Below are 16,562 nucleotides of genomic sequence, written 5' to 3'. Positions count from 1 at the left end.
CCCAAATAGTGACACAGCACTTAACTGCCCTGAGTGTTAACCCTTTTTGTGGAAACTAACAGAAAAGGGGGGTGATGATGGCACTCAGTGTTTGTAAAAAATGCAGTTGCTTGGCCCACACGGCATACTCATAGAGACTGGGCTGCACCTGAGGTTGTGCTACAGCTCTGGACCTAGAAAGTGGTCTGGGGCTAATTAACAGCAAAAAAAGGTTTGCAAAGCACCAAAACATAATCCAGAGCCCAAAGGCAAGCCTTGCAATCTTCAGTCCAGCGGAGTCCTGGTATGGCCTCCAAAGCTAAGGCTGAAGATACACCAACCCGGATAGCTACATAAAAAACCCAGCTCAGCTGTAGGAAGATGAAGTCTCGAATGCAGAAAAATAATCTTGCAAAAAGAGAAAATGACTACTTAAAAGGAGAACTATGGGGTCAGTGTTTTTCCCCATAGTTCTCCTTAGGGTAACGGGAGGACACAAACTAGCGTCCTCCCGTTACCCTAAGCTCAGTATACCGCGAGCTCCAGCTTGCGGTATACTGAGGCGCCGCAGCCGGAGCGGATCCCGACGTAGATGATGGGATCCGCCCAGCTGCGGGAGTGACAGCTGGCTCTGCCTATCCAGAGGCAGAGCCAGCTGTACCCGCCCCCTCCCCTGTCCGTTCCGCCAGTCAGCGCTGGCAGATCGGAGAGGGGAATCCAGATCGGACAGGATCGAGAGGTGAGCGAACCTGGTATGTGTTCTACTGAGCCGACCTGTGACAGTCTCATTGTCACAGGTCGGCTAGAACTATGAGGTGAGTGGAAATCACTCATCTCATAATTCTCCTTTAAAATGGTTAACCTTTTCTCAGTAGAGAAAACACATTCATCCTCCATGAACACTAGCATAAAACTAAAACATGGTAGGAGAGGGAGCAGATATACCTGGCTAGCAAATTGCATTTTTATTTGCCGGGCAACAGTATATCCCAGCTGTCTGCTATCCTTAACTGTGAGCCTTATCATTACAGGAAGAATTACAGGAAAATGTTTTTTTTCAAACTTTTTACTATTTTTTAGTAATTAAAACCAAGAAAATAAAAATATACTGATCTAGATCCACCTGGCTGCCTGATTGACAGCTGGCTCTGTCTCTCTAGATCCAGAGACATCCGTGCCTGGCCCCCTCTTTGTCTATCCCTCCAATGATCAATGGAAGCCGTGGGCTGAGCAATCAGCAGTTATATGATCACTCAGCTCTCTATATAGAGGGGTTGATTTACTAACCTTTTAAACACACCACGAACGTGTGTACACCTCTGTAGTGTGTTCCCTCCCAGCATGATCTATGGGAGGAATCAAAACACCTTTGTAGTGTGTACACACCCAGCAGGTGTGTTGTGCAAAGCCCTGCAATGAATTGCAAGGTAATGTGGTGTAAATTAGCTCTATGTTATGTTGCTTGCGTTGATGAATGCAGGAATGTAAATGCATGAGCTAACCATTTTTGTCTAAACTGTGAAGCAGCATTATATATGCATCATGTGCATGATTTTTCCATAAATGGCATTAGTGGAAATATGCTTTTAGAGACTTTTTGGTTGATAAATACGTTTTGCTGTGTGAAAATCACACACACCTGGTGTGTGTGTGTGTGTTTAGGTTAGTAAATCACCCCCTAAATAGAGTCAGTGTGTGACAGCTGCAGTGTCCCATGCCAGCTTAAGTATTGAGAGTATATTTTACTCTTTCAATACTTCTCATTTAATATATACACATTGTGATGGGAAAGCCTAGACACAAATGTTGTCCAATATCAAAAGTGTTTTCTGTTTTTGCACAATGTGCACATGATGCGACTGCTAGCAGACTTAAATGACATTTAACTTCCCGTTTGATATTAAATAAAGGAAGTTTTTCAGTACAGTGGACAAAAGAAGACTTGATATGATTGCAAGCTTAGAATGTATGATCTGATATACATTTGGGTGTTCGTATGTAGTTGGGCTTGTCAGTGTCAGTGGTGAAGTGTGTTGACCACATTGGTGTAATGCAGCTTACTCAGTTTCTACAGAAGGAAGAATATCCTGTGTCTTTCAGTGAAACTCTTCCTCAGTTCAGTCCTCACATTCTAACTATTGTGATGTGCCTGTGTCTCTGAAGGATTCACCTTGACCTGCAATAACTGCACTGCCTGATTTATCGCCAGACTGCACCGAACACAAAAACAACTGTACTGAACTGCATAACCTGAAAAAACCCAAAGGTAAGACGTGTTGTGCTTTCCTACATGTATGTTTTTTTATTTATCAGTATTCTTGAGTACAACTGATATGAGTTTTATTTACTTTATTTCATTATTTGATATCATTACTGATGGATTTACATACTGCCATTGCTTTGTTAAAACGGCTTTAAAATGATAATAAGCTAATACAAAATACTACGGCTGCACCACTGCTATTTTGACACATATCAAATTATTTGAGCAACATATTCTTAATAAAACTTGAACTCTTTTGTTGCTTAGAAGTATAATTAAAGTATATGTAAGCCCAAGAATGTGCTCTTATTTGCTCACTTTGATATGTTAAATATACCAAAATTAATAATTTACTATGGAATTTGCTTTATCTCAAGTATCATCCCATGCTATTGTAAGCTGCAATATGTTGCATTTTTTTGTTCTTTTTTGTACATTAAGTATTAGGGCTTGCTCACACTGAATGCGGTGTGTTCCAGAGCGGTAGCTGCTGGAACGCACCGCAAACCCCCACAAAACTTCCCCCTGCATACTTGGGCGGAAGGGGGCATGGCGGTGCATTGAATTCAATGGCACCGCTTCCACGTCCCCCGCCCACAGTGTGATCGGACGCGTGGCAAATCTTTTCATGCTTTCGGTTCCACTGCAAACGCAAAAAAATGCTGCTTGCTCTATTTTTTGTGTTTGCAGTCGAACGGAACGCAGGCAAAGTTTTGCCACCCGTCCGATCCGAATTGAATTCAATGCACCGCCACGCCCCCTCCCGCCCCAGAGAACGCAGAGGGAAGTTTTGTGAGGTATTGCGGTGCGTTCCAGCAGCCACCGCTCTGGAACGCACCACATTCAGTGTGAACAAGCCATTATGCTTTCAAAAAACATTATGGAGTTGCCTATTGCAACACAGAATTAACTATTTTCTCTTAGTTTCTAAAGCTGGGAGGGCTAACACGCAGAAAAGTACTTCTGAATTTATTATGACTTTCCTGATCTCCCTACTAGTTTTGGGTCAGTGACTCAGCGTATCGAGGCCAGACAATCAGCATTTATAAAGGAAGTCAGCAATGGCAGCCCCTATATTTGTTTTAGGAAAGGCAATCTATTAAGACAATGCAGTTGCCTGCACATATCTACAGTACATTCTAAAAGCTTTCATTTACAGCCGAATACCGGTCATTATGACAGGCTGAGCTCTAGCAATTCCAAATAGTGCCAAAGCATGCCTGCCCCATTCTATGCATTTCTTTTAGCCAGTGAGGCAGCCGATCACAGTGATGTACCAATAAAACCATGTAGAGGTGGGTGGGTGGCAGTGTCAATTTTCAACACCTACCTGAAGTGTCAGAGCTTTGTTTATCCAACGATCCCAGTGCTAAGCTTTGGGTCTTAAGGAATTCTTAAGGAGGAAATGTCCCATTAGAACTCTACTGTATATAGTGTTGAACACATGCCTAATGTTAATTCTTAGACATATAAATTCTGCTTTTTTTTTTCCAGAAAAGAGTTTATGTAGGGTACAGTAACTCATACTTCAAGGCGTCATGTGATACTTGCTGATACTCATTGCTTAACTGACTGGAAAAAAAAACAATTCCTGGCATGTGATTGTAATGAACATTTCCTTCTTTCATTATCTATTTAAAAATTCACTCTTATTAGTAATTTAACAAGAAAATTATTTGCCTTTCATAGAAATGTAAAATCATAGTATCATTCTACGTATAGGGCTACATGACGATTTTTAGTAGCTCAATCGTGTGATTAACATATTTTTAGAAAAGTCTCTTACATTACATTCATTATTATAACATAATGCAAGCAATCAACAAGTGCACAGTTGTGTGACCAATCTCCCACGATCAGAGAACAGGTTTTGGTTCACCGCCTGGCTGGGTTTGCAGCGAATCTGGTGTAATACTTTGGCACTCTCCTCTTCTCCCTGATACTCCAGGTTGTGCGTGGTCCCTGGTCATCCTCATGTACAATGCAGGGCTTTTGGCTCTGCATTGTACATGATGACCTCAGTGTGCAACCGCCGAGCGCCTTAGAGAAGAGTTGTCAGGAGATCAGGACCAGTCACATAGATGAAGGGAGCTTGCTGGAGCAAAGGGGTAAGGTAAATATTACACCTTGTTTCTCTACCACTAGGAAAAAAAACGAGCATTTAACCCTTTCAGGGCGGGGGGCCTCAGAGCATGGGTCTTTTTTTTTCCAGAGTTCAGCTTTAAAGATTGTGCACATATTCACTAGAATATTGTGAGTTCCAGTAAAACATAGACATTACCAATGCACATGCAGGTGAAGGGCAAACATGGTCATAAATAAACATAAATTGTGTTGCACCACACAAGCCAAACCACTTGTGTGGTGCAACACAAGCCATAAACTGGGGTAAGGGGCCCGACACCAAGATTTGGAATGGGAGCAGCTGTAAAGTCAGCAGTTTTGCCAAACTGGCATTTAGACACTGGGCATAGAGCTGATATGGAGATTTTTTTCTTACATTACTGCATTCCTGTAGATGACAGGCAGGGGCTAGGTGACTTATAGCAAGGTTCAAATCTATGCTTCGCCCTACTTAGTTTGGCTCCATGCTGGCCATTTGATGTTCCATAAGATAATTCTCTCGAACTCCTTGCCAGACTTTCTTTCCTATTGCTTGAGTTATGCAATCCCCTATCCCCTTACCTCCTTTTATGAGGTTCATGCAATGCAGGCAGAGGCTGCAGACAACACTGTCAGAAGCAGATAGGTTAAAATAAAAAGGTCCGCACTGCAGAGCTCTTTTAGCTTGCTGGAAAATTAAAGTGTTTGGGTATTGTCCTCATGCTATCCACTTGCTACCAAACACATACCTGAAGTCTGTATTTTGAAAATGTTGGGAATAATTGGTGATACAGTGATGGGAGTGGGGGTTTGGGAAATGTGTGTTTGCGTTCACATTGTTTTGGCATTTTATTAAACTGTTAAGAAAATGCATTGTGATAAAAAAGAAGCACACCAACTAAACTATTAAACTGTTGTGCCACTAGACAATTTGTACCAACTTAAGGGCTTAAATTATTTTCCGCATTTGCAGCCAAATTATGATAACAATTACTTTATTTGTTATATTTACATAGCATAAGGTTGCAGCTAACCTTTTTTAGATGCTCTTTCTGCAAACTCCAGGACTGGAAAATCCTGCTTTGCGCTCACTGTCTGAAGGGGCTGGGGTGAGTTTTGTTCCAAATATTAACCTGTCTTTACTGTGCTGGCAGATTTCATTATCACTTGCAAAGTAGATGAGCAGGACTGTCTGTCCTAACAAAGGGTTAAAGATCCCTTTGCATGTTCAGGCCCAGATTCCCCACAAGGCTACAGGACGCAGAGGAGCGGCAGCGGTGTGAAATCCCCCGACGCCCGGAACCTGCAGGTAAATTGCGCTTTCTACATTTAGTCCTGCTTTGCACAAGCAGGGCTAAATGTACAGCGGGGATGCCGATTGTACGTTTACAAGTGATCCGCCTCCCCCCCCCCGCACCTACCTCTCTCCATGCTGGCTCCGTCCTCCCCCTGCCGCTGAGTCTCTCTCCTGTCCCGAGACCCTGCCGCCGATGCAGGGAGCAGAGCGGCAGGTTTAAAAGTACCCCTGCCACTCCGTGTATACAGTGAGAGGGGAGAGCAGTCTTCCCCTCTCAGCTGTGACAGGAGTTCCAGCACAGTGCTGTGCTAGAACTCCTGAATTGGAGGTGACAGGGACAATAAAGAGAACCTGTCACCTCCAATTGCTATCACACAGGCGCTTGTTAGCTCCAGTGTGATAGCAATAAAGTTAAGTGGGAAAAAAAATTGATTAAAAAAGTAAAGAAATAAAAATAAAAAAATAAAAATATTAAACACCTCTAGTCCGCCAATCGTTGAAAGACGGCTGGACGGGAGTCTCCTGGATTCGGGTGGGCGTCTTTAGACATCCTTTGTGCCCGCGCCCACTTCCCCTTGGCGCGCCTGAGCGGGAACCCGCCAGGATTTTAAACGGCCATTTACATACAAGCGGTCCGGCGTCTGTAAAGACACCCGATCGCTTGTATGATGTAAGTGAGGGTGCGCCCCCCCCCCCTTACCTCTCGTCGCTGTCCCCGCCACCGTCGTCCCTGCGATCCCGGTGTCCATCAGTCCCGGGCGATGTGGCTCTGTTCACTGAGAACGGAGGGAGATCTCCCTCCGCAATCTCCCTCCGCTCTCCTCCCGTTCTCTGAATGCAGGAAGTGATGTATATTACATCACTTCCGCATTCCTCTGTCACTCTCAGGTACAGAAACCGGAGAGAAGCTGATGAAGTAGATCTGTGCTTCATCAGCTTCTCTGGGGGTCTCTAGGTGACATTAGGGGTCTTAGAGACCCCTGATGTCTCCATAAAGGGGACCTGTAACTGTAATTTGTTATCACATAGGAGCACCCTATGTGATAACAATAAAGTTAAGTGTAAAAAAAAAAATGCTCACAAAATAAATAAAAGTTTACACACACAAAACAAAAAAAAACCCACAACATATTTTAAAAGTCCCCCCACCCCCACATAGATACGCAAAAATGCGTTACATGCACCTAAACGCAAAAACGGCGATTGCTCCAATTATGCTGCACGTGTTACATATCGCATATACATTATATAACGTCGCAATGAGAGCAATAATTCTCGGGCCATTAATCACTGATAACCCTAAACTGATGAGCGGTAAAATCTTTTAAAGCGTCGCCTATAACAAATTTTGGCTATGGTGATTTTTTGCGATTTCACGGGCGCGCGCAATTTTAAGGCTTGACATGTTTGGTGTCTATTTACCCGACGTGACCCCGCCTTTTATATTTTACCAAAAAATTGGGTAAAAATAATTGTTTTCTAAAATAATAAAGGGAAAACCATTTTTTTTTAAATATTCGGTACTTTTTTTGTTATATTAAAAAAATAAAACCACCAGTGGTGATTAAATACCACCAAAAGAAAGCTCTATCTGTCCCCAAAAAATTGTATAAAATTAATTTCAGTAAAGCGTTGCATGACGGAATAAACATCAATCAAAGTACCGCAGCGCTGAATGGCCTGGAAGGGGGTGTAAACACCCCAGTCAGCAAGTGGTTAAATAAAAAATAAAAAGGTGATTAAAAAGAAAAAAATAATAAGAAATAAATTATTTGTATGCAAAAGTTGAAATACACTTTAAGCTTTATTTTTGAAGAGTGCAATTTCCTATAGCTTTTAGATAATTGTGGCCGGTTGCTACTTCCATTAGTCAATTCATGTCTCTTAAATCAGCTGTTGCACCCACAACTAGTTAGTTGTAGTGATAATTCAGATTAGGGTGCTGATGCTATATGAAAGCAAAGAAACAATGTAAAAGTACAGAAATAATTTATTATACATGCAAATTATGTAATGCCAGCATGCTGTGTTGCTGATACTGTCTGTGAGAATCATGCTGTTCCCTAACGCCACTAGAGCTTAAAGTATGCAATTGAAAGGACTGGTGTTTTACAATGCCACCCTTGAAGTCTCATAAAAAGGAGAACCATCTCCCTGCTGATCAATACTTTTTAATGTATTTTTTTTTTTTTTTTTCATGGATACATGCCCCTCCCCCCTCCTTTTCTATTTTTACACATGCTGGGCCTCACTTTTTTATTTTTAGAAAACTATATTTGGGAAAAAGTAATTTCTGGCATAGTTTTCACATTTATGCATGCTTACTCATTTATATTGTTGTTATTGTATTAAATGTAGAAATTAGATTAGCCAGCAAGGCATAGTAGACTAGCCGCTACAAACCATCATTCACCTTGCATAAAGGAAACCTATCATGAGAGAAGTATGCTTAGCTGCCCTCTAAAAATTCTAACTACCTGGCTGCCATGGACCCTCTGGCTTTTATATATATTTCGAGTTTCTCACCTAACCAAGTATGCAAATAAGGGATTCTGACATTTTTCCAATTTTACTGATCTGCATAAATCCTTCAGGTCAGTGATTTGGAAAGAACTAAAGTCTGTGGGTCCACCTAACAACCAGACAACTAGTCTTTTCAGAAGGAGGGTCAGCAGTTGCAGCCCAAATATTTCTTTCATGACAGGTATATTTTACCACTGTTGAAATAACAGAAAGGACTGCAATTAGTAATAGACTTCTATAATATGAAGTAAAAATAAGTGAATCAGCCCAGGTTTGATTCACTATGTTTGTGTTGAAACTGGGTTTGCCAAACCCAAACATAGTGGCAAATCCTGTTGTTGTCTATGGAGGGGTACCCCAATCTGATTTATTTAAATGTAAAGGATTTTTCCTGTAGTTTTAGCAACACTTGCAAACGGCAGATAGAAATTGGCCAATACCCCACCTTCCTTTCTATTGTGAAGGGTGCTGGTTTATCCATAAGCCCCCTTATTGGCCATTCTAAACTTGCTGGACATGGTGCAAAAATTTAGACAGATGGCAAATTTTCAAGCAACAGAAATTGTTGTAAATCTATGTTCAGGGCAAATTCGAACCTCATCTCTAGTGAGAAGGAATCACAACTAATGTGTAATACTTCCAATCTGAAAGAAAAGGCTGCATATGTACTGACCAAATACAGCTGCCCCAATTAAACAAAGGATCACTGTTTATAAACATCACAAATTGATAAGATTATTGACATCGGTCTCTTTATGTCAATCTATTCTATTCCACTAGTCTGTTCCTGTAAATAAATAAAATGTTCCCCCATATTGCATAAAAATTAATTTCCTTTTTTCCAAAAATTAGTCTGGAATCCGTGTTCTATTCCATCACCCAGCAGCAGAGGCATTATTATAGAGAATATTGTATCTTCCAATGTATTCTGTGGTTATTAAGGAAGTTGATATTACACAAGGGTAGAGGTCAGCAACAGACATGGGAAAGGCATTCTTCATTCAGCTCTATAGAAGACCGTGGGTTGCTCCTCTGACTTTTTCCTTATAAAACGCCCTAAACACAGAAAAAACACTTTGTATATATAAATACTTGTGCACATCTGTAAAATTTGACATTCAGGCTGCTTACTGCTTAAGTAAATCAGACTAATAGTTAAAGGGAATTTTCAAGACCTCCTCTGAGACATTACTAAGCTTGAAACATGAAACGGCATTCTCTGTTTCTCTGGGAGAAGTAAAAGCCAGTCCACCAAGTACCTACTACGGCACGTAAGTAGTAGCAGAATGTAATAATATGCTTTCCTATTTTCATCTGATGCATACAAAAATTGAAATTGCACTTTGTATACTGGCTTTTTTTTAACTTCTACATAATCAGGAGCCAGTGTGTTTTATGCTGTAAGATAATCTGTTGTAATATTAATTAGAATAGATCATAATTTACTGTATTAGAGCATGCTGACTTTAAAATGTAAGACTTGAAGTCATTCTGTGGTTGTTATCATCAGCGCAGCTTCTGCACCAGACAGTAAGGACTGGAGCATCGACATATGCTATTTTTCTAGAGTTAGGAGCAGGCACTACGCTAATAAAACTACAAGCACAATTCCAACTTAGTTAAGGTTTTGAAAAGTACTCATGCAACTAATTAAAGTAGCATCAGATTAATTTTCATAACCACTTCAGCAAAAGAAGGCAAACACTGCAAATCCTCAAGTTTACCAGCTTGTTTTAAACTGCAAGCTGTTGGGAAGTAGGAGTCACAAATACTTGTAGTTCACCTCAAACAGATGTCATCCACTAGTACTCTATGCTTCTTCCTTTATTTATATATTGCTAACCAACTCATTGAAAACATAATAACATTTTTAAATATTTACAGTGCGAGGTTGCAAATTCATTTTTTCAACCATGTTTCTCTCTTTGGATTCTGCAACAGAGTAATACAAAAAGAAGCTAAGTGATTCTTAGAAATAAACTTCCTTTATGTAAATATGGCATTTTACATTTAGAAGAGCTTCAGGATATTGAAACAAGGACATGAGTCCTTGGAGAGTATGTTGAGAACATCTTATATCTATGAAATACACATTGAAACCATTTAGGAAAAAAATTAGCATGAGATAGGAAACTGTGTTGATTTGTCCAGAAATTAAATTACATAGAAAATGATATAGGTAAAGAAAACACTACACATTTCCAAAGCTCTATCACTTAATTCATAGTAGTATTTAATAAATTATCGGAAACAATAACATAGTTTTGCACTCATTTTAGTTACATAATGGATAATGTGTTAAAATGTATAGGTTTTAGTTAGCGTGGGTGAATCTATTTATTTTAAAACTCATCCAGTTTAAAGGATATTAATGCTCTCTTTATTAAGCATTTTCCCCACTGTCTATGCTGCCTCATGTCACCGCTACCATTGCAAAGACGATTAGGTACTCCTTTTCGATAAAACAAACATATTATATATTATATATCTTATATGATTGACTGACAGGTCAAGTAAGCAGGGTATAGCTTGCTGTGAGGCTGTGTTATTAGGTGCTACACAGGATGCAGAGTATGTTTGTGGAACAGACCGCATGCAAGTTTCCCTTTTGATTACTCTTGATCACTTACACAAGTAACACAGATTGAAGAGGAGGATATGACTATTTCAGAGCAGGAAAAAACAAAAAAGGAAGTCTAAAGCGCTACTACCCTTGCAGGCAGGGGGTATTCCGGCCTGGGGGGCTTTGATGATGGAGGTTTGTGTGTCATCCAAAACTCCGTTTAGTGTTTAAAGGTGAGAGGAAGAGAGAGGTAACAGATGAGGCATGAAATGCTGGTGTCAAGCAAACAAGAGAGTGTAGTAACTCACCATGAGGTTTGCTTGCGTGTGCAATCAACGGCGTCGGGGTCGCTGCGATGGGGAGTTGATTGTAGTTTCTCCTTTCCAATTCTCCGTGTTGAGTGCAGTGTGTGTGCTGGCTGCGATGGGCGACTGCAAGGGTGGAGGATAGCTGGGTGGAGGCTGGTTGGATTCCTTCGTTGTGGAGCGCTGGTGGCGGCGGGTTGCGGCGTGATGATGTCGAGGCGAGGCGGGCGCAGATGCCGCAATATCCGGTCTGGCCGACGGTGGTGTGCAGGGCGTCCCAGACGTGGGACGGAAGTTCCTATCGTTAACGCAACGCGTTTCGAAGACGTAGTCTTCCTTGTCAAGCCATGGTCCGACCAACGAAGGAATCCAATCAGTTTTCATTGAAAATGAAAACTGATTGGTTGCCATTCACAGCTGCTGCATATTTTGTCTGCTCCACTTTGGATACATTTATGAAAAAACATTTTAGGTAGAATTTATCTATACAGTACCACTGTAACTCTTTTTTCCCATAACCATATCATGAATTGAGAGGTTGTCTTCATTTATACCAAAAAGAATACATTATATATTTCAAGTACTTTATTTTTATAAATGGTCGGCCGAACATGCCGAGCATGTTCGGCCGACCCGAAGCCACGCGAAGCAAGCCGATGTACAGCTGATTTCAGCCAATGTATGGCTGAAATCAGCCGTACCAGCGTGAAGTAAATAGCCGAACAGCGTTTGGCTCACTTCGCTTCAGGTCGGTCATTCACTCGGCTGCCTACGGCAGCTTAGTGAATAGACCCCTATAAGAGTGATCTGTGATTGCAGGGGGGCAGGACAATACTGTAACATCTCTATCCTGCCCACAATACTCAGAGGAAGTGCGGTTTCATCACTCCACTCCTGATGTAAACAGAAAGCAGAAGCATTCTCTTTAAATTTGCTTCTATGGTGTGCTGTCAGAGCGAACTGTAGACACATCAGAAGCCCAGGAGCTGGCTTAGCACTGGACCCTGGCCTACATGCTGTCGGGAAACCCAGGAGCTGCTCAACCCACTCCCTTTTTTAAACAGTGTATGGATGAATTGCCACTATCAAAGCATCATTTGAAAATATCGGCTGGAAATCAAGTGGTTAATTTTTTTTCATGGTGAGGGTGTTTTATTCACTTTTCACTTTTTTTTTGTAAATGAGTATTCATTCACCTAATGATTCACCCTTATTCCAAAGGGGATCGCCATATTTTAATAAGCCCCCCCTTCCATCACCACAGACCTACACTTTCCTTTTGGAGACAAGGTGTGAGGATAAAGGCTTTGCAAGCCTGGGGTGTTCTACACTTGTTTTATAAAATAGAACTGGGTCTTTATGAAAAAAAAGGTGTGTCCTGGGTGGCCAGGAAAGGGACGTGGCAGCTAGTGTCTGCCTTTTCCCCCTCCTAAACCATACCAGGCCATATGTCTTTAACATTGGGAGGGGGCAGCAAAGCCCCATAGTGCTACAACTGCAAAATAACAGATTCCCGGCCACTGTTTGTAACTGACAGTAATAGCAAGGGTTAGTTCTGCTGACTAACCAGAGAGCCAGAAAGCTGTGAGGTCCATACTCCTACAGAGATCAGTAATTGCGCACTTGGGAAACATCGGTGAGGGGGCTGGGGGGTTCATCTGTTATTCCTCTAAAGTTAAGCCAAGAGGAGTCTTTTTTTCTTTAACTGGAATGGCATTTCTGTCAATTTTTTAACATGAGTGGAGAGCCAGGGTGGGTAGACTTTTTCATTTTAACAAACCTCATTCTAATATCACTATGTTATTCTCAGATCTTTTCTTGCTGTCTTGTCAACTGGTAAAGAAATATAAACAGGAAATGTCTAGCAAAAGCACATACAAATTAACATAAATCTCTTACCAAAGGGCACCTGCATCTCCTACAGTGGTAATGTACCTCAGTATACTGATACAGGGCTTATATCAATATAGGGTACAGGATTTGTATTAATACAGACAGGAGTCATTATGCTCTCCATCCCATATACGTGCAGCATCAAGCTCTATATTACTTATTGGCGATGAAGCATAGCCATTTTGTCCAATAAAACTTTTTGTAGCACGTAGATAGACTCAGTCTACTGCCTACAGAAGCTGTCATCTGACTTGGCTTTAGTCGTAAACTTACCAACACAATCTGCTTATGCTGAAAGGAAGGTGGAAACTAGAGAAACCTTATATTAGGCATTCGGATATAATATTACATATAGTCCGCTTTCAACATATTTTGTGCAAAAGGAATAGTTATAGTTGAAGTTGTCAAGAAGTGTGCGGGGATTTATGAGTTCTTCTCTTTCATGTTTAGCGCATGTTTGCGCAGCAATTTATAAATGTAACACTTGCAGGTATGTATTACCACTCACAGTGATCACAGTACTCATCCTGACACTGGGGTTGATTTACTAAAGGCAATTTTCACTTTGCAAGAGAATTTTCCCTTAGATTAGTGAATGTGGTGAAAATTCACTTTGCAAACAATATCCACTCATCTATACATGACTGAATGATAGAAGTTAGCAGAGCTTTACCTCATTCACTATGCTTGGGGAAAATTCCCTTGCAAAGTGAATAGCCTATTTGCCTTTAGTAAATCAAGCTCAATGCCTTCATCTGCTGTTCGTATCTAAAGCTCAGCATTACCTTTTTTCAGGATCAGCATCAATGTCCTAGACTTAGATGCTGACAATGGTAAAATGTTGCAGTCTCATTACTGGGGTAGTGAAGACTGAGGAAATGATTCCTCCTGCCTGCAGCAAAATGCTGGCATTACCTCAGCCTAGGCATACTCACTTGGATGGCGATCAAGAAGTGATTTTTAATGATAAAAGGTACCGTTTTATGTAACTTGTGTAAGTTTATGAAAGGTCCACTTTAAGGATCAAAATGTAGGCTGCTGGGCAGTACACTTAAATGTTTTTAAGTTGATATACTTATGTTTTTAAAGGCTACCCTGCCTTACCCTGGAAAACAGTTATTTGCTATAAGCAACAATGTACTTCTTTGTCTTTGCAGCTCCTACTGGAAACAATCAGAGGCCACAGAAAACATTTGAGTAGGCGAAGGCGAATCAGATTTGAGGAAAACTTTTCCACCTGGACAGAGTTCCATCTCCTGGGAAATTATCTACTCCTATCCCTTAACAGAACGCATCCAATACAAACAATCTTCACTAAGTTTATAATGCTTCAGAAACAAGTTATTTGAAATTCTACAAAAGTAACAAAGAGCTTTTGTTCCCTGTGATCATGCTTATGGATAACAGCCATATTCCAATTTAAATTGGATATCACATTTGACAAAGCAGAAGAGTTACCCTGATGTGAAAAAAAACAAGGTAATCGACATCCTAATTACCCTGGATTTAAGCTGTTACTGCATTTTTTAATCTGCACCTTTTTCACTAAAAGCTCACAAATTAGATTGGGAGCCATTAAGAGCAAACATCAATTCCCATTATCAATCTCTACAGATCACAGTGTTGCTAATGCTGTAATAAAATATTTAATTTAAAAAAAACACAACCATCTTGAAATTAAAAATGAATAATTTCACAGAATCTAATAATTCAGAAAGTGGATGTTATCCAAATGCAGATGTAGCAACCAAGGTTCTGCCCACCATGTACACTTTTGTTTTTATTATTGGCTTCTTCCTAAATGGCATCAACTTGTGGATTTTTTGCTACATTCCCAGTAACAGGAGCTTCATTGTGTACCTGAAGAACATTGTGATTGCCGACCTTTTAATGACTTTGACATTCCCCATGAAAATAATAAGTGATGCTGGATTTGGGAACTTGCAATTACGTCTGTTTGTCTGCAGATACTCAGCAGTTGTGTTTTACCTGAACATGTACATTGGAATCGTGTTTTTGGGGATTCTTGGCTTTGATCGCTATTATAAGATAGTTAGGCCTATGAATAATTCTTCCTTTCAAAATGTGTTTTACAGCAAGGTCATCTCAGCATTAACATGGGTAGTCATGGCTTTTATTTCTATCCCAAATATGATATTGACCAACCAAATTATAGATGAAACTAAACCAACCTGTGCCAAGCTAAAAAGCTATCTGGGCATTCAATGGCATAGGGCTTCTAACTATATATGCATATGTATATTTGTTATTGTGTTTTTCCTTCTTCTTACATTTTATGTTTCAATATCAAGGAAAATACACCAATCTCACCAAAAGCTCAGAAGAGGTTCAAATGCTGGAAGAAAGTCTACGAGGAACATATACAGTATTTTAAGTGTGTTCTTTGTCTGTTTTGTTCCTTATCACATTTGCCGAATTCCGTACACCATAAGCCAAACCGCCTCTGATGGTTATAGCTGTCGACATCAAAACAATCTGTTTTATATAAAAGAGGTGACACTGCTTTTATCAGCTTCCAATGTATGCCTTGACCCTGTCATTTATTTCTTTATGTGCCACCCTTTTCGACAAATGCTCTTTAAAAAACTGCACATAGAAGACAAACTTCAAGAAACAGAGAAGAAATTGAAAATGTCTACCACACTGCCGGGATTAATATAAGTCATACATTCCTATGGTGGATTCATACATGGAAACCTAACAGAAGAGATGTGAGAAAGCAAATCTAAGGTATTAAATAAACTATTTATTTTACAGCCTGAGTAAAAGCTGAACTGTTAAACTGTGAATTAACATCCTACAATATTTAAAAATGATTAACATTTCTTAAAGGGATACTGTAGGATTCCCCAAATAGTGGCTTCAGAGATAAATATGAGAGAGCACAGTTTTAATCAGTGGTTAGCACTTCTTCCTAGGATCCTTGGTTCGTATTCTGGCCAGGACACTATTTTAGGGCACTCAAAAGATATGCTGGTACGTTAATTGGCTCCTGTCTAAACAAGCAGTAGCAGGTGGGTGCATATAAGATGGGGACCTTAAATTGTAAGCTCCTTGAGGGCAGGGACTGATGTGAACGAATAGTAAGTAAAGCACTGCGTTTGACAGTGCTATATAAAATACCTGCAATGAATAATGTATTTATTTAAAGTGTATTCTACACTTTTCTATAACAAACTATATAAGCAAGGGTTATAAATATGTTAAATCAAGGAGCTGTTTGCATCATTTCTAAAATCCTATGCCCTGGTCTATGTTGTCTTTCCACAAACAAGCCTTTTTTGGTTCAATCCTCATAACATACACAGTATGTAGACTCAATTCACAAAGCTTTTCGCTAGCCATGCAAATGGAAACTCTGGAGATAATTATGCAGGAGAAAAACTGAACTCCCTCCTGCATAATTGTTTCTGAAGATCTTCCAGTATGCATATTAATCTATGTAGCAAGTTAATGATCCTCCTCTTCTCTACTGACATAGGACTGATTTTTCAGATAGCATATGCCAAAACCAAAAATCCATCAAGTCAGGTAACAAAGGAGGGCCTTTTGATTGCTGGGCCACAAGAGGAAAGAGGCTGTGGGTGCCGGTCTTGGAGCCTGGGGGGGGGCCTG

General features: G+C 40.4%; 2 protein-coding genes across 2 annotated transcripts in view; one reads left to right on the top strand and one right to left on the bottom strand.

Moving 5' to 3' along the window:
* Positions 1-16,562, bottom strand: part of MED12L (mediator complex subunit 12 like) — a 339,629-nt gene that overhangs the window by 220,342 nt on the left and 102,725 nt on the right. The window lies entirely within an intron of this gene.
* Positions 14,603-15,608, top strand: P2RY14 (purinergic receptor P2Y14). The gene has a single exon (XM_018565877.1). It carries the CDS (start codon positions 14,610-14,612, stop codon positions 15,606-15,608), a length of 999 nt encoding a protein of 332 aa, XP_018421379.1. The 5' UTR covers positions 14,603-14,609.

Source organism: Nanorana parkeri, unplaced genomic scaffold (assembly GCF_000935625.1).
Source record: "Nanorana parkeri isolate BGI_ZX_2015 unplaced genomic scaffold, ASM93562v1 scaffold898, whole genome shotgun sequence".
In the NCBI taxonomy this organism is placed as follows: Eukaryota; Metazoa; Chordata; class Amphibia; order Anura; family Dicroglossidae; genus Nanorana; species Nanorana parkeri.
Note: the sequence above shows the minus strand (reverse complement) of the source record. Positions and strands in the feature narration are given on the sequence as shown.